Genomic DNA, 27,640 nt, shown 5'->3' on the forward strand with positions numbered 1-27,640 from the left:
CACTTATGATCAACTTACAGAATCCTGCAAAGAAATCTATGCAAGACAGCCACTGCTATTGAGCCAGGACTGTCAGCTCCAGCCTGAGTTTGATCTTCATATTCCAGGGGAATAAAGCTAGATGGCACAAGGCACATTTCACTCCTTACTGTTTAGATTCCCCTCACCCCATTCCCCAATGCTTTTCCAGCTATTTTTATCTTACTGTTTCCTTGCAACCTTAGAGGTATTTTGGGTAAAAAATCACTTAAATTTCCTTTGAAATCTGCCTGGAAAATGCAGCAGGGAAGCAGAAAGTCCCAGGGAAGCAGCTCCAGAAGGATTTTATCAGTTTCCTGCCCTGTGTGAATGGACATGGCAGTACCACTGTGTGTTGTGCTGGATGGAGCCAGGGCTGCCAGGCAGCAGCCCCCAATCTTTCCCAAATCTTGTTCCAAGGCTGTAACTTGGTCTTAATTTTTTAACCTCTCCTTTCCTTAGTTCCCTTATGAAGAATAAAGTGTTAACTTTCTGAGGTCTGTAGCACTTTGGGTGGAAGGTTTCTCCATGTGCATCATGGTTTTGCTTTGTACCATGGTGCTGTCAGCATTGAGCCAACAGAACACAAAGCAGCTGTGGTAATTTTTGTTCTTAGTTGCAGAGATCTTTTATCATTCTCAATTCCAGTTGCACATATCATGGTGTAAGAACTACAGTTCTTCAAGATGAAAAATATCTCCTGACAAAGGCAAGTGTAAAAGCCTAAAGGTATGTAAGGAGTTCAGAACTAAACTAACATAGATCTTGGAATTGCTGATATCTGTAAACACTGTTTTGCAACAGCTTTTAATATGTGAAATGATGCTCTGCAGATCATGAATCAATCAAATTATAGTGAAGAGTGTGAGATGACAGCATAAAGCAGAGAATGGCAGCAATGCCTAGTTTGTACTACTTATCCCTAGGCTGACAGCATTTTCTGTCATAAATCTGTTTGGTTTATAACTAGGCCATAAAACCTTACATCAGGCTGAAATGCAGCAGGATTCTGTAGTTCAAAAATTGTGCATTTGTAGAGAAATACATCAGTGATTTGTTAATTAAAATTGCAGAGTTTTAGCAGTTATTTACATTTCTTCTGCACTCTTACAACTTGTGCTTTTTGGACTCAATTTATGTTCCATGTAAATCTGTGTGATCTATTTAAAACTTGCTGTCTCCTTGGCTTCATCAAATTCCTTTTTATATATACAGGTGTGACTTAGAAAATACTCCTTCATAATTTTTGTAATTAGATGGGGGACCTTGCTGAAACTTCACAGGAGGCTGATGAGACTAAAGTGAGTTTGGGTTTGTTTTGTTTAAAATATGTGTATGAGGGTAGCAAGAACACAGAGCTATTAACAGAAACTGAACAAGGAATGAGTTACAGGGCTTAGCTTGGCTGTCTTAGGAGATTTAGTGTCCTTACAGTTTATTCCATGTTTCTTCATATTCTTAATGCTTCCCCATATATACTTGACACTGAGCAGTCTTGCAGACAGGGAACAAGCCTGTGGAACACAGTGGGGTCTGGCAAGTCTCTGTGTTTCTACAGAATATTGGAAGTAGACCAGTGTACTCTAAATGATCTGATTTTAACAGTAACATAGCTAAACATATAGCATACACATCCTGCAGCCCTTGAGTGATGGAAAAACTAAGAGCTCTAGTTTAAAATGAAAAGATCTTTTTATTATTGTATCAGTAATAAAACAGGGACAGAAGCATCAGAGGACCTACTGTGATCTGTACCATGTCTTGCAGTCACATTAGAAACGATCTGTAAATCAGTTTGACAGATTTCATCAATTGGGGCAATATATGCTGCATACACACCCAGTACACATGTTGAAAGGAATGTTCAAGCTGCCATTAGTTCAAAACCCATTCTGTTTTTTATAGAACGCAGTGAAATCAAGTGGAAGAAATAAAACACCATCCATGAAAGAAGGAGAGGTAAACACCAGCTGTCAAGAGAAAGGTAACATGCACTTGGCATTCAGTTTGTAAGCTGAGTGGTGTGTACCAGGAAGAACACCAAAATAAAGCTTTTAAGGCAAAATACATTATAGATTCTTACTTTTTGATAGTGGGCAGGGCTGCAGCAAGACAGTGGCTCTTGGAGACTTGCACTTCAGGTTCAGGCAGTGTTACAGAGGTGACACCAGTTTGCCCCTGCCAGGACAGTTCACTTTGTCCCCAGAGAATCAGGGTATCTGTGGGGCAGCTGCAGCTATTGCTATCCAGTTTTGGAAAGAGGAAGACCATGGGTTATAAGGGGGTTTAAATGAGTGTTTGGTCCATTCTGTGTCTCACCTCTGAGGTTCAGCTTCTTGGATTTAGGTGTTTAAAGGTAGTATCTTTGTTCTAGCTTTTGCACTTGTCTAATGAGAGACACCTTTCATCACCTGAGATATGTTTCATGCAATAGTTACTGATTACTTCAAAAAAATTTGAGATTTGATATTTGTGAAGCAAAAGGAAAAGTAATACTGTAACTGAAATCTTCTTTATTCACAAGCCACATGTAACCCAGTAATTCCCACTGTGAGGTTCCATACACAGCATGAGCATTGTCCTTCCCCTTTGTCCTGCAGGGACTCACCACGCACATAGAGGGACTTCATGGAAAAAAAAAAGCAGAGTTTAACTTTGCTCCTCTCAGGAGGACAATTTTGTACTCATGGAACACTTTTCACATCCCAGCTTCAGTGTGATCCAGAATCTCCGAGATCAGTGATGATCTTGGGGCAGTGGAAAGCAGAGATTTTTGCAGGTGCAGTGCTGTGATCTCTCTGGCTACTATGACTGGTATTGTAGTATTGGTAGTTTACCTTCTTCATTCCAGAAATTTGGTCACATTGTGCTGAGCAGCTGTGGCCTGGTTCGTAGTCTGTTGCCTCAGGGGGGTTGCTGGCAGCCTCCTGCAGGAATACAAGAGGCAAAACAGAATACAGCTCCTCCAGCCTTAGCTTGTCTTCACTGAGAAGCTGCTGCCATGGCCAGTGGGGGGGTTTGGCTTTTTTTGGATAAATTTTGTTTTCCCTCCTTCCTCCCACCCCTATTTAAAAAACAGCAGCTCGATAGCACAGCAGCAAATGCACATTAATATCAAACAGAATTTTCACTACCATTTTTGTATTAACATAAGATGTTAGAATGTAAAGTGAGCTGGATCTGCACATGGGACCACTCTTGCTGTTAAAGGCTTTACGCTGGAACAGAGCCCAAAATTCTTCGAAGAAATCCAACATTTCTTGATCAAATATTAATTACATGCCATATAGAATTATATATTTCAAACAAGTTTTATAAATAAAAAGCTAGGCCTTTCAAACCATCAGCAATATTAATTTTGGATTTAAAAGATTATGAAAGATAACCACATAACTGTGACTTAGAAAAATACTGGCCTAGGTTGCATAAAAACCTCCATTAAATAAATACGCAAAGTTTTCACTATGAAAATTCAGTGGCATTGTACTTAAAAAAGCCATAATGAGTTAAAGGTCCCTTAATGACTCTCAGGTTGTGTTTCATGAATCACAAACACACACAGGACGTCAGATGGCCCCAAAAGGTGACAGACTGGGTTCATACAGTTTAACAGCAAGTACTGGGGGTGTGTGCTGCTCCTCCATGCCTTCCTGCCTGCTGCTCCTGCCCGTGCCAGCTGCACCCCGGGACCCTTCTCCTCAGGCTGCCGTGCTGGCCCAAGGCCCCAGAGGCTGCTGCTGCTGCTGCGGGAGATGCCGTGGCTGGGTTTGTGTGTCCGTGTGTCCGTGCTCAGGCCAGCGGGCTGGCCTCGGGCTGGGCTCCGGGCAGCGGCTGTGGCTCCCAGTCGGGCTGGAAGAAGCGGATGTTGAATGTCCGAGCCCAGTTCTCGAAGACGCGCTTCTCGGTGAGGAAGCGGTGGTGGCTGCCCTTGCGGCCCCGCTCGTGGGAAATGTACATTGTGCACTCGTCCGGGCCCAGAGGCTCGTAGTAGTGATAAGGTACTGAAAGATGATTAGGATCCCTGTGGAAAAAAGAAAATAGATGGAAGCCCAAGATGTTCTTTCTCATTGATTGAAAAGATGTTATCTTTAATGAACTGATGGGCTCAAATCCACTTTTCCTCCCCGTTAAACTATGTAGCTGTTTTTTTCCTTGCGTATCTAATACATCAGAATGGGGCAAAGGTGTTTTCTTTGCTTTTTCTTTTGCTCTCCTTTAATCCTCTTCCTCCCAGTTAAATGAAGGACAGCAGTAGCTCAGAAACAAGGGAGAGTGCTGCAGGGCTGTGTTACTACTATGAAATTTGAAGTAAACTGCTTAAAAGAGATTTAAACCTAGATTGTGATTTGTTAAAGGTCCTGCAGAGGTATTTCCTGAACTGGGGAAGACAGAGAAGATGACAGACGAAGGTGGTTATCTGTGTCACATCAGCTCAGCTGAGCGTTCCCGGCATGCTGCGCGCGGTTCCGAGAGCACAGCTTCAGTGAGTGCCTGCTCGCCAGGTCAGTGCTACAGGCTGCTGGTGCTGGCATTTTAATCAAACATCTGATGCACAAATGAGTTCTTTATTTTACAACAGCAGCTTTCATGTATCTAAGCTAAAAATTAAAACAGTTCACCCATAGTATCTATCTGACCTTGTGAACCTGTTCACATTTCCCAGCGGGAGATGAGGGACTTGTGGTGACACACTGGATATGCCAAACACCAATTAGATACTTAGGATAAAGTTCATTTTAGCAGTTCAGGCCTCAGTGTTTCCATGTAACATTCTGTAAATGGCACATCTGTATTATAATAAGCCAGAGCAATTCATTCTTCTTTTATTTTAATCTCTACCTATACCCATGATGGTTTATTACTTTGGGCACGGGCGTTTTGGGCTGACAGGAACTCACACTCTTTCTGTGTCATAAATACTAAGAGAGCAAGCTGTCCCAGAGAGAATTACCCAATTGTATCCCTCTCTCCCTGATTGCTACCAGCTATTTTGCTGTAGCAGAAAATTTTCCAATATCAGTATTTAGTGAAGCCTTGGAGCTGTGCTGTGTTACAGCCTGAGCTGAACAGGACCCCAGCACAGAGCAAGAAATCTGACACAGACTCAGGGCTGTCAGCTCTAATATACAGTTGATTATTTTCATTTTGAAGAGCTAATATTTAAGGTCACTTTCAATTGAATGCATCCACAATCTGTCAGTAGTCTCTGCTGGTCATTATTTTTACTGTGTAATTCTGTCACCTACGCAATTTTCTAATTTTTCTTATTTTGCCATTATCCATATTGTATATGCAGGGTAATGTATGATATTGCTGCTGCTTTCCATTTGTGCCTTAGATTAACGTTTTAATTCGATCAGTCTGCCTTCCTTGTAACACAACATGGTGATCAATCTTACAAGACCAGAACAACAATAAAATTACATTTCTAGAATAAGATGGATTCTAAACTTATTAAATATATTCTCACTGGAATACATAAGAGTGAAACAAAATCCTTCATCACCTCACCTACAGAAAATGTATTTGTAATCTAAAGCTGCCCTTCATGTAGAAATTTATTATTTCTAAGCTACAACTATTAGAATTCAATCTTCAATTAATTTTTCACTTTTTTGATACATTGAACCTCTTATTGTCGCTTAAATGAATAATTTGTATGGTTACTATAAATCTAATAGGATACATTTTCATGTGATGTGTTTTTGTTAAGAACTATTAAACAAATAGGCCTCTGCCTCTCATTCAGACTGCTCCTCCTTCTTGCACTGAAGCTGGATTTTATTCTTGGGATTTTATTCTTCAGTTCAACCTGAATGCTTGGTATAAATTTACTGCTTTAAAGTTAGGATTAGTAAAGTTGAAATCCTATGTCAAACAGACTTGGGAAAAATGCAGCCCCAGTTAAGGGGCCAAGTGACCCTCTCAGGCTGCAGGTCCCTCCAGGCAAGGTGGTTTTGAAGCCAGGATTCCCCATTCTACACCAGTATGTCCTAAGTGGATGTCCTTAGCTCCTGTCAGGCTGTACCAGCTCACTGCATCCTGTGCATCCTGCCACCAGAACCAGCCCAGGGGCACCTGGTGCACAGGGCCTGGCAGGTGAGAGAGGCAGGAGCTCAGTGCAGGCAGCCTGTGGGGCTCAGGCCTTGTGTGCAGCTCTGCTGGCTGAACTGGGGCTGAGATCAGGGCAGGAACGGGGCTGCTGGCTACAGACCTCCCTAGGAATACTCTGCAGCTGACTGAGGTTTTAAAGCTGAATCCCAAAAGCTTTTAGATTTGAAATTCTGAAGGTTGTTTACATATGGAGGACCTTCTCATTTTATGGGAGTTCTGGCTTCCCCCAGATTGCATGCTTGTAAGCTTTGGATTTGAATTCTGGCTTGAGTACACCATAACCCAAATTAACTGTGCTGTGTTATCTTCTAACTCTGCAATTAGCTTGTGTCACCAGCAAATGAAATGCATGAGTAATTTCTGTAAGGAAATTGCTTGCCACCTCATTTATTAACATTAAAACAGATGCTGTTTTATCATTGACTGATACTGGACATTAATCAGTATTTTGTCAGACTCTGCATGCATATTAATAGCACAGCTGGGAGGAATCTCTGGAAGTTCCTCTGTAAGATATCCTGTGCTTCCTGCCAGCACAGCACCCGTGGAAGTGCCTGTACCCCTGTCAGTCAGCTGCTGTTTGCCACTTGAGTGCACAGTTTCCCACAGATGGTATCCACCTACAGCAAAAGCTGGAGGTAAAACACAAAAGAAAAAAGGCAGGGAAACCAGGCCACCCCATACCACATTCTGGTCAGCCTCTTTCCTTAGAAATGAAGAGCCATACTAAATCAACCCTCCAAAACTATAGGTACTCACACACTTTGTAAAATAATTCATATTTTGACGTGTGAGTAAAGTGTCATTTATATGTTGAGTGATGGGCAAGATGCTGTGTCAGGACCATGAAGATTTCTAGATAATCTTTTGCCTTCTATTCCCAGGATCTCCTTTCCCTGACCTCCATAATTAGTCCTGTATTCCAAACGATGTATGCATTTGTAATTAAGCTAATAAGGTGAGGCATATGGACCAAAGAGGAGGACTAGCTCACATACAGCTTACAGTTTCTCATAAGCTCCAGGAAATGTAACCATCAACAACTGCTGCTTTGCATTTGATTTAAAGGAACTGAACGTGGAGAGAGAGAGGTAAGAAAACACTAAAGTATTTCAAATACCAATTTTCAGGTGAATTATCATGAAAAATGACCTGGCAGTCAAATGAGGATTCTTACAGGAAAATTATCTGGTTCAATAACTGGAACGAAAATTATTCATATTAGTTAAAATAAGGCTCAGAATTAAGTTTTAAGTTTCTGGGAGTTCCAGAAGGCCCATGAAGAGGAGAAGAGTTAAAGAGGGTTCATCTAACTAACCCCTTGTGTTTTCCTTGTGTATAGGAGTACCCTGAGACCTGCAGGGAACCAGCCTTTCTGTCCCTGCTGCCCATAATGCCACAGACAGGGGCTGGAATTCCTACAAACTCACTAAGGCTTATCTTGTCCTTCCCAGCCCTGCTGCTGAGCACCCACAAAGGGAAACAGCAGCCTGCAGTGCCTTCAGGAATTGTTGTGGTACCTGGGCACCACTGTCAGGCTCCTGCTGAAGGAAGGCAAGAGGAGAATCCAGCATGTCCCAGTTCAGGAGTGAGTGCTGTGCAGGGCTGCCAAAGGGAGTTCTGAGAGGGAAGTGCTTCCCATCTGGAAAGGCTTGGATTGGATCCCTGGGCACTGGAAAAAATACAGCAAGATGGCTTGTCTGTCTTGGGACAAAAGAGTGAGTGAGAGGTGTGCACACTTCACAGAAATGTTTGCAATGTGCATGGAAGAACAAGCTTTCATCTTATTACAGAATGCACAAGACAGCATGAGAGCAATATCAAGCCATTAACCCTTACTACAGCATAAATCTGTAGCAAGCAAAGGGGCTTGAAATTACTTATAGCTTTGCTGTAAAGTACTAGAAATTTATAATAATTAGGACACCAAGTCCAGTTCAGCTATGAAACTCAGTGTCCAGTGAAAATAAATAAAAATTAATCTAAAACACCTTGTTGCAAGTAATAGTGACAAATCTTTTAGTCTCTGCTCCAGACTCCTTCACTAAACTATTTTTCCTGCACGGGTGCAAAGCAGTTTGTTTAATGATCTTAAGCTAATAATTTGTAGCAGAATCAACAGCATGAGATTCCTGGTACCTTTGAGGTGTCCTTCACGTTACAAATGTGACACTAATTTAGTTCCATGACAGTGATCACCACACTCATTACTTATTCCACAAATTAATACTTAAAAATGAATGGGTATCTATCTGCTGAAGTTATAAATTTGGTGATACTAATTATGAACAGAAATAAGATTTCCTGGTGGTTTTTCTTCAATCTTAATGATTAGTTGCACAGCAAGTAGGATACCCACACACACACATCTAGCACACACACATTTCAGTTGTTTTGTTGGGACTTTTTGGTTTGATTTTTTTTATTTTAATAGTAGATTCTTATTTTATCTGACTGAAAACCAGGAAATATGGCTTACGATTACAGAATATTTCTTTCTGCTATTCTGTTCTGTTGTCTTATTTCTTTGAAAGAAAGCATTGTTTTAACTTCTTAACGAGTGGTTGAAGAGCCAGCTAAGAAGGTTAACTGTATTTATAGCAAGAAACTCCTTTCACAGATCTTCATGGACAGCTTCTTCCAGGCATGGCAACTACAGTTTCCCCCTTCATCCCCTGGGGAATCAAGCTGAAGACATTTCATATTACTTTGATTAAGAAATGACCTTTTCCCTTTTTACAACCAGGTGTGTGTACCTTTATGTTACGATATTTTTTATGCAGGCTGTAAGAACAATTACATCTTTCACTGGCAGGACTGATCTACAGCCTTTCTTGTGTTATAATTTAAGTCCATTTGATTTCAGTGTATTGATTCTATGAAAGCCTTTCATATGCTCTCAGTGATATTTTTAGTCTCTCTCAAAACAGTTTGTTTGGTTTTAGCTGGCTTTTTTAAATATGTATCTAAACTATTCTGACTTTGTCTGAAAAGTCAGGATTACACATTATTTTGCAGTAAAATGCTGTCTTCTGCATTTTTAGATCATCAGTTTAAGAATTACTTCCATGTGCCATGGGAATACAGCCACTTCTGGAATGAGACAGACCAGCCACTTACAGAAACTGAAGTAGTATGTGTTGGCCAACTGAGATGACAGAGGAACGAGATGCTGTGCTGTGGAAGGTATTTGTTGTCTGGCATATCTGATCTAGTTTGCAATTTTCCTTGGAGAATTCATGATGAAGTCTGGCAGTACATCACAGCATTTATCATCAGTATTTTGTTAAAGTTTGTAGAAATTCTCACAAAGTGGAGTTTAGTGTTGACATTTTATGCTGTGATTTCTTTGGGGATTTCTACAACGTGCCCAAGACAAATGCAGATTCCTGAACAATCCTTGTAAGTGCTCAGAGGAAAGTCAAAGCAGTCCCATTCTTTGAGACTAACCCAGCACTGCAGCCTTGCCCTCCCTGTCCCTGAAAGGCATCCAGAATTACCCAATGAACCAGACTTGAGACAGATCACTACATTTGCAATAGAAAATTTAAGCAAGTACTTCTTGATGAAAGGGCTTTGTGAGCAGGTGATGAAAAGCTGCACTGAGGCCTCGTTCCAGACCGGCTCCAGCTCTTCCCAGGTCACCCAGCAGAACAAATGGGATCAGCAGCAGCTGTGGGCAGGAACCACTCAGTGCTGGGCTAGTGCTGGCTGGGCAGGTGAGACTTATGTCAGCATCAAGACTGCTGATGTAATACAAATTTATCTGTGTTCAGACTGGTATCTTGTGGCTAGGGTAATTTTGGTCTAGCACTGGAAGTTCTGAAGCCTCTCCCTGTGTCACTGATCCACAGTGGGAAAAGCTTAACCAGGAGCTAGGGTCTGGGTCCTGAGCATGCCTGGAGGCAGAAGGGGGCTGGAAAAGGGCACAGGCTGTTGTGTGTACAGCAGCTTCCACTGGCACAACTGTGCTGCCACTGCCTCCTGTGACCCACCCCTGCCATGCCCAGAACAGGACCACAGGACTGATTCTCTGGGGCCAAATTCACGGGATGGGTTTCCTGGGCACCATTTAGGAAGCTGCAGGATTGGCATTCATGTGACAGAGGTACAATAATGGTAATTTGAGTTGCACAGAAAGTTCAATTTAGAAACTAGTCACTGAGAGAACACTGTTCCTCTATTAATTTGGGGGGAACTCGAAAAACAAATTAAAAGTAATGTTTTCCCGTACTTCTTTCTTCAGATTAATTTCATGCCAATTACTGCATTACTTTTAGCTGATAAATATTCAGAGACTAAAAGAAAGCAACAAGATGGATTAATTCCCCCACAGTAACAACAGATTTTTAAAATATTTTATATAACATAATTAAATGCTATTTGTTGTTTTCAGAATGAGATCATGGGACATCTCATTAATTGCTTTAAGAGGACTGAAGACTTGTTGCAGAGGAAAAAGAGTAAAAGATTCAGATATTTATCTGTAACATTAACTTTGTTGGCTAATAATGGTTCTAAAATAAATCCTACCTGCAGAAATCCGGTGGCACCATGCCATAAACATTTATCCTGTCACAGAGCTCTAATGCGATAGTCATTGTGAACCAGCCCGTGCTAAGCCAAGTGTTGGATATCTTCCTGAAAGCAAAAACATAATTAAGTTTCTAAGCTGGCAAATAATTCTTGAGATTTATTTATTTATTTATTCATTCATTCATTCTGAAGCAATTTCTTGGCATTTTCTTCATTCTTGTAAAAGGCTTTGAAAACTGGGTAACCAAGACGACTTTGCCTGTCCATCTTTTAATGATTTTTCTGGTGCCTCCTGTCAGTGGAGTAATCTGGGCAGGAACTTTCCTCATTGTAATTGATTTTAAGCACAGCAACATTAATACTTAGCTGACCTTTTGACTTGGTTTCTAGAAGCTCCCAGCCTGGGAAATCTTCATCCTAGGAACCACCCCAGGTGCCATCCCTGCCCAAGGGAAGCCTGACAATGGGAATGACAGTGCTGGCAGGGAGCCCTTAAGGCAGCACCTCTCCTGCCTTCACTGCAGGCTGGGACATGGCTTTAAAAGAAGCTCAACTGATCCCAGTATTACTTAGGCAAAGTAGGAGAAACCACCCTGTAACTGCTCACAGATGTAAGGGACTTAAAAGTTGTGTTTAAATTTTGCTGTATCACATGTTCTTATCTGCAAAGGTTCACTCAAAGGTCTCCTTTCAAATGCTGTTAAAGAATAAGACAGGAATTCTCCCTAATGGCTCCTCACCCAGCTAGGAAAGTCCCACAGGAAGAAGTTCAGGCTTGTGTTATCTGCAGCCCAAAGAGTCCTCAGATCCCTGCTGACAGCCTGTCACAGTGACAGGCTCTCCCTTCATCTCCTGCTAAAGCTGAGGCACCAGGGGAGCAAGTGCAGGCTCTGGGAAGGCCTAGGCACTCTACCTGAATATATTAATGTAGGACCTACATTAAGCCCATTCCCCCACACCTATATCTGCCAAATACCTGTGAAACTTGGTCACAGCCCCCCCAAAAAAGCACATCAGGAAACATGAGGTTCTCTTCAGAGAAGTTACCAGGAAATCCCAGGTCCTGGCCCAAGTTCCAAGGCCATCTTTTACAGTTTACCCAGTGATAGGCAGGATGTGGAACACTCTTGGAAGCAGGGACCTGAGGCCATGAAAGCTACTGCAAGCAAGTGCCAGCAATCACTAACATCTAATTCAGCTGACAGGAGCCATCACACAGCTTCCCAAGCTAATGCTAAACAAGCTGGTTCCAAGTAGGTCACCTAGAGGGCAGTAGGAGGAGATGTTTTGAGCACTGTCAGATTGAGGAATGCCTTGTACCAAGGTTTCCCATTTCCTCAGGGAATCAGACTACTACAAGGAAAAAAAAAAAAAGTGGTGGTGTCTGTGCCAGCTGCTTAAAAGACACTTTTAAACATAAGGGAATTCTTTGACTAACTATGCCTGGAGGATGCTGAGGAGCCTAGGTAATTTTTCCTGTCCTTAGTGGATCACCTGGTAACGTATAAACTCCTGAAACACACATTTTTACTGCTCCTGACACACAGACTTTCAAGCTAAGCTAGCATTTGGAGAATGACACGTTATATGCATCTCATTATTTCCAATTATGGGGCCTTATTTATTTTCTGACTGTGCACTGAAGCTTGGAGGGGGTGGTGCAGTTTGTCACAATGTCATAGCTGGGTCATAAGCTCAGTGGAGCCCTTCAGGCACAGCAAAAATATACAACAGTGAGAATTTTTGGCTCAAAATTATTAGGAAAAAGAATGGTAGGGAAAAGCCTAAAAAATTTGTTTCTCTGCCACCTGAGCTCTGAATCACTAGATAATTCAGGAACATGTTCAGGGTAAGAGTGCTTTGGAGCTTGCACAAGTCCTCTGTTCCAGGTGCCCAACACTTATATTCCAAAACCAAGGGAGCAATTGCAGCCAGACATGACCAAAGCTTTGCACAGGGCAGGACACCCAGCTAGGCTCTCTGCTTTATTCTCTGGGTTAGCTTCCTTTCTGCTTACACACACTTAGGCTGTCATTTAATGCTTTCCAAAAACAGGAAAACAACTGAATATAACTAAACTGGCTTAGAAGCTGAATAATCAAATAAAGATTCAAAAATTCATTAAAGGACCACTCTGCCCTCTTTAAATACCATGTCTGTAGGACAGCAACACAAAAACAGGGTTACAGTGTCTTGCATTTCCTAAAAGATCTGAGCAAGAGTCCAACAAAAGAATACTATTTTTATACCTAATCAGCAGTAATGAGAGAATATGAAGAACTGTCATGTGCTTATTAGGGGAAATTATCAGATATTCTTTTATATGATGAACTAACACACTGTGCTGATAATTCTGTAGTGCACACTAAATTACAATTAAAGGCCTTTCTGCTCCACCAGAATCTCATTTATAATCTCTTTGGAAATACTCTTCCTGCAGTTATTTCATTTATGCTGCTTTTATCTAATTACTATAATATTGGTTTTGAATCGTATTTTCTTAATGTACCCTTATTCAATTATAAAGTTATTTTCAAGTACAGTTACTTTATAATGCCAAATATATTGCTCTGCAGCCTTTGTCTTTCACCATGCTATTTAACTGGTAATGTTTTCTGAAGGTTTTTCTTAATTTCAAAATAATTTTTTTCCAAAAAGCACAATACATCCAATTACCTTTCTTCTCATCATTTTCAAGATGGAAATTAATAGTCTGATTCTTGCAACCTTGCAATCATGCTTCTCTCTCCCTCCTTTGTTTTTTTGTAGGCACTGATGTCAAGAGCTCAGCAGAAACCCCCCAGGGAACAGCAGCATTCTGGGCCTAACAATGTTCTGCTCCTGCCCCCACAAGTACCTGAAGTTTTTCCCTTACAAATTATTTCTTATCCATGTTTCTGTTCATGTCCCCTTTCTTCTGTGCAGCTTATTAATTTATTTTCATCTCCTGTTTTAATCTTCTTAACCCTTCAAGTATGCAGTCTGTGCCCTCTAAAGAAGTGGTTCATTCAGAGCAGAGCCTTCAGTTTATTAAAATCAACAGGGCCTGTTCCTCAGGCTGACATTTGCTGGCATCTGAGTGCCCTTGAGTCACTCTGAGAGTTCCGGGTGCCCATGACTGAGTTCACTATAAACTTGTTACAATGTCATTAATGGCTCAAATGCCTTGAGAATATTTCAGGACGTGAGCCTGGTGCCTGTGCAGAAAAAGAAATGCTTTCATCACACTCACAACAGGCCTCTGGCTCTGGATGGGTGATGCAGAACCAGAAAAGAGCAGCTTGCCTGAAATTGCACAGCATGTGTCAAAAAAAGAACAGGATCCTGGCGGTGTCAGGGAAGGAAGGGGACCCTGGCTCCCCATGGCAGAAGTGAAGTTCTGAGAGTGAAGCAGGAAGGGAAGCTGTTCCTCAGAACTGGGAACAGCATGTGATCCTGCCCTGGATCACCAAAAGCACAGTCCAGGAAAGGAGGTGGCAGTGTGCATTCCTTGTGTCCAGGGCCTCCCCCTGGGGGTCATGGTGGGCAGGTCACAGTGCAATTTGTTGACCTGCATGCCTTTGTAAATACTGAGCACACAGATAACCCTCTGCACCTTTCTTGAAGGGCTCAAATGCTTAATTCACCTTCTCACTTTGCTTTACTCTGGAAAAGACAAACACATCACAACTGGCAAGGTATCTCCTCTTGTTATCCTTCCTTCTTGTTCTGGCAGAGACCCCAGTTGGAAGATGAAGGGAAGAACCTCTAATGTTACAATTTAATGTTACAAAACTGACCAAGTTACTCTGTGCTCTGGTTTGAGCCTGAGTCAGCCACAAACTCAGATCTGCTGTAACTGAACAGAGCTCTGCAAGCAACCATGTGGGGTGTGACAAAGGCAGCAAATACCAAGCAAACATTGCCTTCAGCTAAGAGGGTACAACAGTTTCCTCTAACACTGGTTCTGCCTTTCTCATGTAGCCCAGAAAATGAGATGTGTGCTTGAGTCCACAACAAGATCGATCTCTGTTCAAGCTTTGGTGTGTGTGTTTTGTATTTGTAAGGTAGAACATCTGACTGTGAGTTACTGCACAATAAACCTACCTCTTCATTTTTATCTAAGTGGGGACCCTGTGCCATTTTTACAGCAGCATATTTAATAAGTAAAAAACCAGAACTTCATTAAAAATAAATGTCTTTCGTTCTGGGAAGTCTTTCGTTTGAATGCCCATTTTCAACCATTGTATGTGAGAATATTCAAGTACTGCAGTGGGTCACTTACAACAAATTTGATTTGAAGATCAGCCTACAAGTCTCATAAACAGTCTCATAAAGATGTAACTATCATAATAACTTTCCATTTCCAGTTGCAAATGTAAGATGAACTGTTCTGAAGCACCTAATGTATGACTAATGTTTATTTGTTTTACAAGAAGCTTTACAGCTGCAATGTTCCAAAAATGCTTAAATTCAATAAACAGCTATTACAATTCACTGAATGGTGGCATTTCCTCTATAAGAAAACATAACCTATCCATTCTAATTTTTCAGAGTCAGTGAAAAAAACTTTAATGTATATTACCCCAAAGTGAGATTTAAACAGTTCCTGCCTCCTTGACTCCATAAACATTACATGCAGACTCTGGTATTCTAGCTGATGAGGCAGTACACCATACAAATCATTTTGATGCGTATTTTTAACTTATGTTACCAGTGATGTTATTTGGCATGTCATGCCACATTACAGCTCACGAGGCAGAGGATTTAATGGGTAGGATTGTCCCTCTGAGCAGATCTGAAATTGGTATATATAAGCTGCATTATTTTACTACTCTGTGACATCCCCTAGGTGTACCCATGTAAGTTCTCACCTGTCTTTTCCAGTCTCCCGTTTAAAAAGGTCATCAAACTGGAGCATCTTGTGGCGAGAAATCATATACACCTTTAACTGAGGCAGAATCTGGTTCATCAGCTGCAGGTTATTGTACACCAAGCCTTTGCCATCTCTCCTCATGTAGCTGCTCGGGCCCCAGAAGATGAACACAGCCCCGTGGCTCATGTTTAAGAGTTCGTTGCGGTTCCGGAGGATCCTCTGGATGCTGGAGTGCGCGATGACTCGCAGGCTGGTTTTGTTGCCCACGTCGTTGCCGTAGCCGCGCGTGGGCGCGTCGTTCATGCGGATCACGCACTCGCTCTCGTCGATCCTGCGGCCCTGCCGGCTCCCCAGGAGCTGCCCGGAGCTGGTGACCAGCGCGCAGCTCCTGCAGTGCATCTTTAGCGGCTGCAAAGACACACAGTCAGCTGAGACATCTTCCCTGTCCCTGCACAGCTGTGCTTTACACGTTCATGCCGTATTTCACAGCAAAATCCTCAGAGCAAGGTGCAGAAATCTCTCCCTGCGCTCTGCCCAAATAGCTGGGGACCCGTTACCTGTACGTTGGGGGGAATATGGGGTAGATGTACAGCCCTTAGAGTTCCTCTGTGGACCTAAGCCCATTGTGTAAATCCTCCTTTCCACTGCTGTTTCATAAACACAAGTAACAACAGCCTCTCTACTCTTCCCAACTGCTTAGGATTGTACTTCCTCCACTTGCTATAACAGCTATAATTATAGTATTTTTTATTTTTCCACTTCCTTTTTTTTTTGGGAAATAATAAATCCCAAGTCTTCATAAGTTCATGTGTGAATAGCTGTTCAACCCTGGGGTCAGGACATTTTGCTACAGGAAGAGATTGATACCCTGGCCCAGTGCTTCCCTGTTATTTGCAAGCTGTGCCACAACCACTGTGGTGCTCTCGTACCTCCTTTATGGTTCAACAGTCAGAGCTGGTCAGTAATGTCTGTGTGTATTCTACATGACAGTGAGTTAGTGCACTGAACTTTTGCTACCTTGTCAGGTCATGTTTGAAAGTTACTCAGTAAAATGGAATGGGAGGTGCCTGTTCAGTGAGTGCTGACCTAATGGAAGCAGAAGAGTAAAACAAGCTTTCATGAAAATGAAAATGCATGATAAATCATGTTACTGAAATATGCCACCACCACAGATATCAATTATAGAGGAGTATGTCACTATCTACTGCTCAGCATGAGAACTAAAAGGTGCAAGGGTTAACAGTATTCCCAAAGTGCTACTTTCTAACAAGAATACAATAAACTGTGAGGTAAATAAAGACTGTTTGAGGGTGTGCCTTGGTAGCCCTCCAGGAAATAATATCTTGCACTTGGTGTGCATCTTAGTGTCTTTGAAAAACAACAAACAACGACAACAAAGCAAACAAACAACAGTGCCCACCCACCCCCTGAAAAAAACCCAAACCAGCCTAACAAAAAAAAAAAAAACAAACAAACCCAAAACCATCAGATAAACCCCTGGCACAGAGACTGAACTGCAGTTGCTCGATCATTCTGATCTACTCATATACAGGAATCCAATGACTCCATCAGTCTGCAGAGAGGCACAACTTAAAACTCTAAAGCTGAAAAGGATACATGATGTAGGTTTGACACAATCTCAGGCCCCTTTTTGAAAATGCTTTGTCCCTGAGTACTTGATGAGTGTGTTTTACTGTAGTAACTAATTTTTAATTTTGAAGGTATTAAGTGGTTACAGTTACAGTCTGAGATTCTTTTATTCTGTGAGACTAGCTCATGAATGCTTAATGCTTTTTAATTAAAGAAAAAGTAAGAAAAAGTATACAATCTGCACAGTGATTCTACCAGTAAGCCTTGTATTTCCATTTCCCCCAATAAACATCCCTTTCACATCTGTGGACTATAATCCAGAGCTAATGGTATGGGTGAAAATGTTCATGCCTTTGTGAGCCAAGGTTCCTAATGTAGTATTTACATGCATTTTCCTTTAAGCTTTTGTCTGCCACTTTGATAAATTACCTAGTGAAAGGCTCTAAGGTGAGCTAGCTGCTCCACCACCATGCTTGGGAAAGCAAGACAAGGTGTTAATGAGGTTAAAGGAAATGTAGTCAGCAGCAATGTTAATTCACACAGGTTTGAATATCCATATGGCAAGGCTTTTTCACCTAAACAATCTCTGCTGGTTTCTGGCCTACTGAGCTACAACTTCCTTTCTTCTTTTAAAAAAGCCTGCCACAGAATCCATCAATTGTTAGGAAACAAGGGAGCAGAGGTGTGGAAACTTGGGGAGGGGTCTGAGGCTACCTAATGAACATTAACACCCCCCAGAATCTCTCTCAGATCTTGTTTGAAACATGTTCCTTCTGGGAAATAGTCTTTGGACTGGAACAGTCAGGTATTGCCCAGCCACTTCCTGAATGATGCATGGGGGCTGAGCCCTTGTAGCTGCTCTAGGCAAGTCATTTTCAGTTGCCTCACTCAGATTCCTTCAGCTGAAGTCTACAAAACTTGCACCTAAAAATTATCAGAGGAATTCACAGGGAACAGCCACAACATTCTCACACCAGTTGTTTATACTGCTTTGGCAACAGTGAGAGCAAAGGGGGAAAAATGCCATTGGCTGTAATATCATCTCACTGGGAGGCAGCGGTGGCACCAGAAATGTCATCTACTTAAGCAATAATAATGGAAGCACAAGGCAGTTCTTTGGGATTGATGACCAGCTGGAAAAAGTTGATGGCCTGAGAATAACCAGGGGCCATTAAGCCAGAAGAACATTAACTCCACAGAAAACGCTGTTACAGTAATTATTACAGTGATATTTTGGAAAAAAAAAAAGCAAAGTGAAAAGAAAGCAAACCCCATGAAATATGAGTTATATTTCAGGAGCCTTGCTTCAAAAGGGAGAGGGTGAGAGGTAGGAGAGTTTTATAGCATCTTTTTAATTACTTTGAAGTGTAACATATCATGCATGTAAAAGCTGCTGACATTGAACGTACCCATTGTTAATAAGCAGCCACAGTTCACGCGTACCTGAACTCCATGGACAGCACCTTTGTGACAGGGCAGAGCACATGGCTTCTGCTACAACACAGGTCAGGCACCTGGGCACCACATGAGCCAAGTACTGTCCAAAAAATTGCCCAAATCACCTCTCATTTCCAGTCATCTCAAGACACACATGGAGAGAGGGAGAACAGAGGTTACAGCACAAGTTCACAGTGTAGAGCCCCAGAAGATGGCAAATCAGCTGGTGCTTTTCAAGGATAGATGGGCTATCCCAAGGGAATGAAGGCAGCAGGGGAACTCTGTCATGGGATAAACCCCATGTTGTGGTTTAGGGCAAATTTGTCACCCTAGGACACCCCATAACAGCACCTTTGTATCCACAAGTTTATGCAGCTTTTCACAGCTACAAGTATTCCCACAGGCCAAACTGACTCCTGGCAACTCCCACTCCTAGGCATTAGCCCAGAAGTGCTGCTGCTCTATCACAAATGCCTGATTTGGTTAATGAAACAAAAAACAAAGCCACGGTTGTTTCTGTATTTTCCAATTTGCGGCAATTTGCTCTGTTATTGACTTCAAAATCTACATTGTCCAATGATCGAAAAATGTTATTTTCAGACACTTTAATGCTCAAGTGCTCAAGAAGAATAAATTGAAAAATGTTCTTCCTGATACAAAATAAGTTATTCTCAGATATAATTATTTTCTTTGTGATGAAATCAATTAAATTTTTTTGCTTATAGAAGTCTCTTGATTTTAAAGCCAAGATTTAGATAAGAAGACAGCTCTCTCCAGTAGAATCATGGACACTGTAAAACACACTTTTTGTTATACTGAGTACTTAATGACCTACTTTCAAGACCCCTGGGTTCAGATTGCTCCATTGTCAGTAGCGTAAAAATTTGTGTTCTATAAATAAAAGCCAGAGTATTTTATCTTGGCAAGGATGGCCTGGTCACAACAACAACAAACCAAATCAAACCAAACAAGCAAACCCACCTCCCCAAAAAAACCCAAACCAAAACAACAAAAAACGACCTGCAGTGAGAACAGCTCATTACTGAGTTCAGCAGAAAAAGACCACCTGTCAGTTCATGAACACCAGCATTCTTCATGGATACATCTGGAAATATCACAGATGACTTCAAAGTGTATTGGGAGGCAAGAGACACCATGAAAGGTTAAAGAATATCCAAATTTGTTTTGGATGGATGACCTTTAAGTAAGCACTTGAGACAAACTGCAAAATGTTTCTCTTGCGCTGCAACACCTCTGTTGTTGGCCAGCGTTTGTCTGGTGCCAGAGCTGGGACTGGGGGCTACAGAGCTGCTCCCCTCTGTAGGAGCCAGCCACTGAACTGCACTGCTGCACCAAGAGCCTCTCTGCAACAGCTCCCCAACTGACTGCACAGGTAAAAGCACTGCTACAAATAAGACTCATGTACAGGAATGCAAATCTGCTTCCATGTTCAACTGAATTAATTCAGTTGAATTCAGTATGTTAATGGTTGAAAAAGCACACATAAACCCTGTAAGAGCCAGTCTTACTGGTTCAGGAGAAAGTGACCTTATTCCAGAGCAGCCCTGCTTTCTCTTTTTGTTACAAAGCAGGTGATTTCTTTGGGAGGAGTTTCATGTCTCCCCCACCTGGTGCCCACTGTGCCCCAACAGCTTGTGACACTCACTGTATGTTACCTCAGTATTTGCTTTATATGTTCCTTGCCTTGTGCACGGAAGTTAATCAACATTTCCTATGTGATGCTAATGAATCCTGAGTTCACACCATGTTCAATGCCATTTGTTACTTATGGCTTGCTCTTGATTGCTGCATCATCAGCCACCAGCAAAACCACTAAATATTTAAGGCTTTGCCAGTGATACAATATTTTGTCCTGGCAGCTTCAATTTTTTTTACTTTCTTGTAGCTTTGAGCAGCTCTTTGGTTTCTCACAAGCTGCTGGCTTGGAACCACTGCTCTACCAGGCTGGCTGCTCCTTCCCAGTGCTCCTCTCCCAGAGGCCTGGAGGACAATGCCCTGTCACAACTGTATCCCAAGCTCTGCAGGAGCTCCAGCCATGGCCAGCCCACATCACAAACAGCTGAATGCTCCAGCTCTGGTGAGCCCCTGACATTCTGCATTGCCCCAGCTGTAAAGCTGCTCATGCCATTATGTCCATCCCCCATGACAAGCTACATGTATTGTTTCTATCAGTGTGCCTCCTTCTTTAGTATTTTCCCTAAAAGACTGAAAACTGTAAGTCTAAATCTACTTTTCTTTGAGAGATTCCCAACTACTACCTTAAAGTAGAATAGAAACCCTGAGGCTTCCCATTTGCCAAGTAACTTGTGTTCTGCAAGCCAATGCAGCAAGCTGTGGGGCTCAAGCTGTCTCATTACTGAAGCACAGCTGTGCACTTCAGAAGTGATTTCCACAATGCAAGGACTCTGGGAGACATGATCCCAGGAAAATAATGCAGGTTCCCTGATTATTTTTGGTTTGTAATATATTGATGGAACAGTACTTTCATAATACTATGAAAGGAATAAAAAATTAAAAAGCAGACAAACAAAAAACCAAAATAAAACAAACTAAAAAAACAAGCAAACAAAAACCCCAACAAAATAAAACCAACCACATACAAGCTGAAAGAGTTTGCTATTTTTCAAGACCCATCCATGAAATGATGCTATCAAGCCAGTCTTCTCTGAACAGTAGAAGTCATTCAGATGCATGTTGGAATATTGTAGAGAACACTTCTGTGCATAAAAAGCTGGAGCAAAAAACCCAAACTGAAACACTAAAAGCATGAGAAGAGTTTTCAAGTTCAACCTGCTGAGGTAAATGCCCTTTTAAAGTCTCTGTGAGTTTTGATTTTGTGGTGCCAAGTTTGAATCTAAAAGATTATTTTGCTTAGACCATGACATTTTCACATGTGTATTCATATAGGGAGTGTAGCTCAATTTCTACACTTTGCATGCCAGCTCAGACTAACCCCTCAAGTTTCATAAATTTTGATTCTTTAGCCATTAGGCTAGATAAGAGCACCTTATGCAGGTACAGAATGGTGTCAAAGAGGGGAAAAAAATCCTCTGAGCAAATACATTTATAATTATTGCTGAAGTACACTTTTGCAACATTAGAGAATTTACCATGAAAACAAACTGCATTATCCACTGAACTAAAAGCACTGATTGCCTTCAAAACTATATCCCAATGGCTGATATCACACAAGTAAACAGAAAGGGTTAGGAGATACCACTTGCCCAACATTGTTAATCCTTATGCAAATCCGAATAACAAGCATTTGCAGTGAAACTTTGCAATTCAAAAAAGGTCTGGCAAGTCTGCTCATAGAGATAAATGCATGTCTGTTTAAAAAGATAAAAGATAAAACAATTGAATTTCTTATTACTTCTCTTTGTTCCTTGGGCTGTGGAGCTTGAATATGCAAATATTTTTGAAACATTAGCACTGTCATTGCCCATTGATTCCTCTGAGATAGTTATATAACTGGACTCTGCCTTCAGAAACTGGATAAGACCCTGAAATAGCCAAACTCCAGCACATGCATTCCTCACACTAGAGATCACAGCACCTTAGGTTGTATTCTGCCAGGGAATTGATTTGTTTTATTTTTTTGCCATGATACTCTACTGAGGGGCATCTGCAGAACCTGTAGGAAAAATATAATAGTCCTATTTTGAAACGGTCCTTAAATCTAATTAAATTTCAGAAAATGCAGCTATATTATGAAGAGGGGAAAAACCCAACAAATGCACTCCACAAAGCTTTCAGTGGAGCAATTTCCTTAGAAAAAGTCCCATTAAGCACATTAGTCAATGAAGAGTCTTCTGCTTGTGTGAAGTGTTTTCCAGCACATTAACTCCTTTTCAGGGGACTGCCTGCTAGTCAAAGCTTCCATTAGATTAATTAAAATATGGCTTCTCTCACTGGAAAGAAAAGGCATGAGTTTGGTTACAGGACATTGACCACCTACAGGAACTGAGCCCTTTCTAGTCACATAAAATCCACGAGCAGGAGCAGCAGCACAGGAGATGAAGAACAGGGTAACTTTTGGTATATGGGGCACATTTCTCTTCTTATTTTAGAAGCATGATTACCAGGTGCTGATGTTTTCCCCTAAGCCACCTGAAGTGAATATAAGGTGCAACCTTGCAAATTGTCAGCACATATAAAGCTAAGATTTAGAGAGTAGTTTCCATCCTGAAACCTATAAATGTGTCCCATGAGGAATATTAGTATCAATCATAGGCTTATTGGAGAGGGAGATAGGATACAATGATAACCTGAAGCTATCAACTAGAGTAATGGTCTCAGAAGAAAAAGCAATCAGAGAAAGAAAAGAATATCCTCAGTGAAAGGCAGAACTGGAAAATCAGGCAAGAATGTATCATGTTGATGAACATGAACTGTTATACAAGAGAGAGTATCATATGAACAATACACAGGCTCTAAAGAAATGGTTATTGCCTAATGTTTATCTTAAAATGAGTGCAAATAGACATCCATATTACATCAAACTGCTTTACTTTTGTTCTGCAGCTAAAGTACCTGCACTATTATGAAATAGAGCCACAGGCATGGTGTCTTAACTATGCAAATTGTTATCACTGAAGTGTCAGAAAAACAGAAATTATAACAATCTTTGGGAAACGTACTGGACAGTTTGGATTTTTGCTTCAGAATGTTTTCACATAAGCTTCTCTGCTTTGCTTTGGTATGTTTTGGCAGTTCTTTCCAGTTTAAATACTTCATGTGAGTATGCCCTCACACACTCTCTCTGCAGCTGTCATGGCTATGCAGGGTATTTTTTGAGCTTCAAGCTTCACAGGGTCCCTTTTTTTATCTAACCCAGCTTTAAAGCCAAGCATCACTGATCTTTAAAGTTTGTGCCTAAGTTTTCAAATTCAAGCACTTTTTTCTTTCTGTGGCACTATCTGGTTCATCCAAATGCATCTCGACTCTCACTACAACTATTATCTCTACAAGGCAATAATGGGATGGGCATTGCAAGGACAAAGCAAGCCTTTCCAATGCTGTCCAGTGTTAACAGAACTTAGCATAGCATGCACAGCCCCTAGAACAGGCCAGATGAAATATAAGACCAAATCTCTAATTAGAGAGTCACTGCCCCCACAGAGAATTTTTCTAAAATATATTTTCTCTTGTATTTCTCTACCTGGTTGAAGTAGAGTGAAATAAAAAATAATGCTCCTTATTCTTTTGAAAGGCCTTTGTTCAAAAATTTTATTCAAATCTCTTTACTTCAAAATCTGTCAAAAACATTCAGCCTCGTGGTCTTTTGATTCTCACGTGGTAGCTCCATGTAATCTTCATCAGCCTGTTTTATGTAAACCAGGCTGTTCTGTATCCTCTTACTTCTGTCCCTCTGACTTAACAGCACACCAGAAACTAGAGAACAGAATTAAAGAAAGCAGATTTAAACCCTATACCCCCCCCCACGCCCCAGAAGATACTGAATCTGAATTTAAAATGTTTTTCTGAGGATGTATCAGATTCTACAATACACAAAGTTGTACCACCTCCACAGCAGGATCCCAAGGCAACCTCCATAATCACTGGCATATTGACACCAAAGACAGATGCTGGAAACAGGTACTGGCAGCTGAAGTGGCCAAAACATCCATTTAACTTGGGAGTGACAGGTTGCAGAAACACACAGCAAATTTCTCCCATGCACATATGTAGAAAAGAAAAAGAGAGAATGTTTTGTGCTAAAATATTTGTATATTTAGTTTTGGACAAAAACCAGATGCAAAGAAAACATCTTGAAGACAGGCATATAAACATTTGTGTATCTGCAACTCTGTATCACTACAATTTTAACTGACTTTGGACAACTACATTTGAAAAATAAATGTTTTAATTCAGGGGTCAGCTCTTTCAGTTTTGGGGGTTTTGTTAAAAGGTCTCAAGCATGCAAAATATGTCTTTCCCATTGTTCACTATTACCACAATCCTGATCAGGAAATAAAAATAAACACATTTATCCAATCAGGATGTTTGTATTGAGTCTATTTGTCTGCATGCAGGGTAATATGAAATTAAACACTTTGTAGATGGAAATATTTATCACTGAAATGAACCTGCCAGTGAGGGTTAATTAGACAATCAAGGACAAGAGCTGGCAGACAAGAGTCTGCCAACATGGCATTGCTGCTCCAAAGAGGTGCTCTTCAGTTTACAGCAGAATGTTCTGTGTGGGTGAAGAGGATGAGGTTAACTGGAATCTCTGGAGGAATCACTGAAAAAGGGTGGCTGGAGAGAAAGGAAGGTCTCTCCCAGAGGAAGGTACCCTGGGCTGCAGGAAAAATGAGAAGAGGGAGCCCTTAAAAAACAGAGCCAGGGAAGAGCTGATAGCAAGTAAGCTAATTACAGGGCAAGAGCAGGGGCTGACCTTGCCAGAAGTAAAGTCTGTTTCAGATCTCTGTATTTCACAGATGTTTAGGGCACTGGCTTGTGGCTGTGGCACACAAATGCTTTTATTTATGCTTTACCCCAAGCATGATTCCCAAGCACTTAGTTAACACTCTTCAGAAATATTCCTTGCTGAAAGATGTAACTGATCTGAAACTGGCAAAATGATGGAACTTAAAATCACAGCTACCTGATGCATTTGGTCAAGGAATTTGAGGTACAGGAAGGTGTGCCAGAGAGAATGCAGGAGGTTGGTTTAAAACAGATACTACAGAAATCAAGAAAAAAGGAATCACCTCTTAATGAACAGCAGCAGAAACAAAACCTTCCTCCAAAGAGGTGCAATGTGGAGTCCCAGAGTCACAGGGGATTTCTGAGTGCTTTATAAATTTTATCTGCTTTTTATTTTACATTATTAGTCCTAAATTGTACTCCTTGGATGTGATGTGTGTGTCATTTAAGTGCATTTTACCTGACAGTGGCATTGAACAATTCCTTCTCAGTTCTTCCTGGGTTGGGGGTGGAGTGTATTTCACTGGATCACTCCCTGGATCCATTTCACAATCAGAACAGGAGGCAAAGAGAAGTCAAAAGAAGGCAGGAACAAAAAGAAAAGATAGGTGGATGCACATATCCAGCACTGCTGTCTTTAGTAACACTGTATGCACATAAAATTCAGCCCACATTGCTATGATAAGATGGGTAACAGTGGTAGTGGTGATGGAAGAATGACAAGGAGAACATGGCAGCACAACAAAGAAGTTCTACATTGCAGATACTTTTACAAAGTACCTCTCAGGCTTTCATTGTTTAAAAGTCACCTTTACTGATGCCTTGACATCTAACTGATAACCTGTCAGCAGGAAGTTTTAAATTCTATAACCAATGTTTGCTTTTCAGGGCTCTGTACCACACCTGGCTGCAGCCCAGGATTCTTCTTTCATGTGAATGAACTTCTGTCAGTTTCCTCAGAGCAACAGGCATATTGTAAAGCAGTTTTTCTCCACTGGACATGGAAGTTCATCTTTCTATGTCCCAAACAATGCTCACCCATCTGAACATCATATTTTTACAAACTGAGACCTTCTCTAGAGCCACAATTTCCACTGTCAGGACAGAGGGCAGGGTATTGTTGTCTTGTAAGGGAGAAACACTGGAGTGTCAACAGCTTTTTGTATGGGAATCCGCTGCCTACATGCCCACAGTCCTGGTGCTTCTCACTCCCGGCACTCCCTCGGAGCCCTGAGTTGTGCCCACCTTGCTGTGCACGCCCTGTGCAGGTGAAGGTGCCAGCCCCCAGCCTGGAGCAGCCTCAGCAGGGCTCTGGGCACTGTCCCTGTGCTGGCACAGAACCCTCTGGAGGCCACCCCAGCCCTGACACTGATCTCACCCAGCTGGCACACAGGGACAAACAGGGCTGGCACACTGTGACCAACACATCTGCACAGGACAGGGCACAGGGGGACAATCTGCCAGGAGATGGCATGAGAGCATAATCGTGGCTCAGTCACAGGCACCGGGAGCCCAGGAGAGCCCAAAGCGCTGACAAAGGAACGCCACTGAGGACAGCTGGCAACCTGACATCCTGAAAACCAGGGTGGACAAAGTGGGAATTTCACCTTGGGCAGGGCAGTGCCTGCACTGTGTCAGCCCTGAATATTGCCCAGATTTGCACAACTGAGGAGAAAAACAGCATCCTCCCAGGAGAAAGGCCAGCTCCTGTCAGCACAGCACAGCACAGCCGGGAGGAGCCTCTGTCCTGGAAACCCACATTTGAAGAAATGCAGCCAAACTCCACTGATGTGTCAGCACTTAATTACAGCTGGAGTGAGGCTCAAATCCTTCCCTTTCTGTCCTGTGTTCTGCTTCCAGAAACACTCACTCAGAAAAAAAAGCAACAGTGCAGGATTTCTACCCCTCAAAAATAATAATCACGCTACAGCCCTACTATTATAATTAAACAGAAATTAATTACGTTTTAGAGAAGGGGACAGGTTCCAAAGGCTTAGCTGGTTTCCTTTTTAATTACTGTGTAATATTGTGAACACGGCAAAAATCTTCTTTTTAATATGCTAAATGTGCTGGGGGTTACGTTTGCTTTAACAGACTGCAAAGGATGCTGCATTTGCATTTAATTAAAAAATAAGTTATTAAAACAGTTTATTTTAGTTCATTGTATATTTATTTAGCATGTGGATGGTTTCAAATCAGAAATAAGATTTTTTTTTTTCAATTAGCACCTGGGAGAGCACCTAAAACCAATGTATTTTCAAAAGAAAGCTTGTTAATGCAAAAACATTTGACCTGTCACAACTAGATTATTTTTGAACATTCACCTTTTCCAAAGGAATCAATCTCTATCCCAGAGGCTAAACAGGATGTTACCTTTGTGACAGGAACAAAATAACACAACCCCAGAAACTGGAACACATGCAGAATCCCCACACCAAGTGTGAGCTACCCTGCACTCCGGAGTGATCTGGAGAAACAACTCCTGGGGGTGGATGGCATCGTCCCCTCCAGCTGTGGAAGGGCATTGGTGGCTGTGGGAATGCAGGCTGGGCCTGCCAGACCTGGCAGAGCATTTGGGAGAAAGAAATTCTCATTTTCAGCTCCTGAGCAGCCTTACATGGGAATCGGGCAAAGATT

The 27,640-nt window shown here is 41.7% G+C and overlaps 1 protein-coding gene and 1 long non-coding RNA gene across 5 annotated transcripts in view; one reads left to right on the forward strand and one right to left on the reverse strand.

Moving 5' to 3' along the window:
• Positions 1 to 1,691: 1,691 nt before the first annotated feature.
• ST6GALNAC5 (ST6 N-acetylgalactosaminide alpha-2,6-sialyltransferase 5) overlaps positions 1,692 to 27,640 on the reverse strand; it is a 66,257-nt gene continuing 40,308 nt past the window's right edge. For both annotated transcript variants that reach the window (XM_071436484.1, XM_071436485.1), the window contains exons 3-5: positions 15,522 to 15,931; positions 10,666 to 10,773; positions 1,692 to 4,039 (exon numbers count right to left, since the gene is read on the reverse strand). In XM_071436484.1, coding sequence (XP_071292585.1) covers positions 3,808 to 4,039; positions 10,666 to 10,773; positions 15,522 to 15,931 — 750 coding nt within the window. In that variant the 3' untranslated portion in view covers positions 1,692 to 3,807. The remainder of the gene's footprint in view (positions 4,040 to 10,665; positions 10,774 to 15,521; positions 15,932 to 27,640) is intronic.
• Positions 4,038 to 15,144, forward strand: LOC139594406 (uncharacterized). 3 transcript variants are annotated; one of them, XR_011680628.1, is made up of 3 exons: positions 4,038 to 8,878; positions 9,177 to 9,318; positions 13,438 to 15,144. It is a non-coding gene; the product is annotated as an uncharacterized lncRNA (long non-coding RNA). The 3 variants fall into 3 exon arrangements; XR_011680629.1 differs by having other exon boundaries at positions 4,038 to 7,223; positions 8,753 to 9,318; XR_011680627.1 differs by having other exon boundaries at positions 4,038 to 9,318.

The sequence above is a fragment of the Agelaius tricolor genome, unplaced genomic scaffold (genome assembly GCF_023055355.1).
Source record: "Agelaius tricolor isolate 1412-34295 unplaced genomic scaffold, bAgeTri1.0.p SCAF_11, whole genome shotgun sequence".
Taxonomy (NCBI): domain Eukaryota; kingdom Metazoa; phylum Chordata; class Aves; order Passeriformes; family Icteridae; genus Agelaius; species Agelaius tricolor.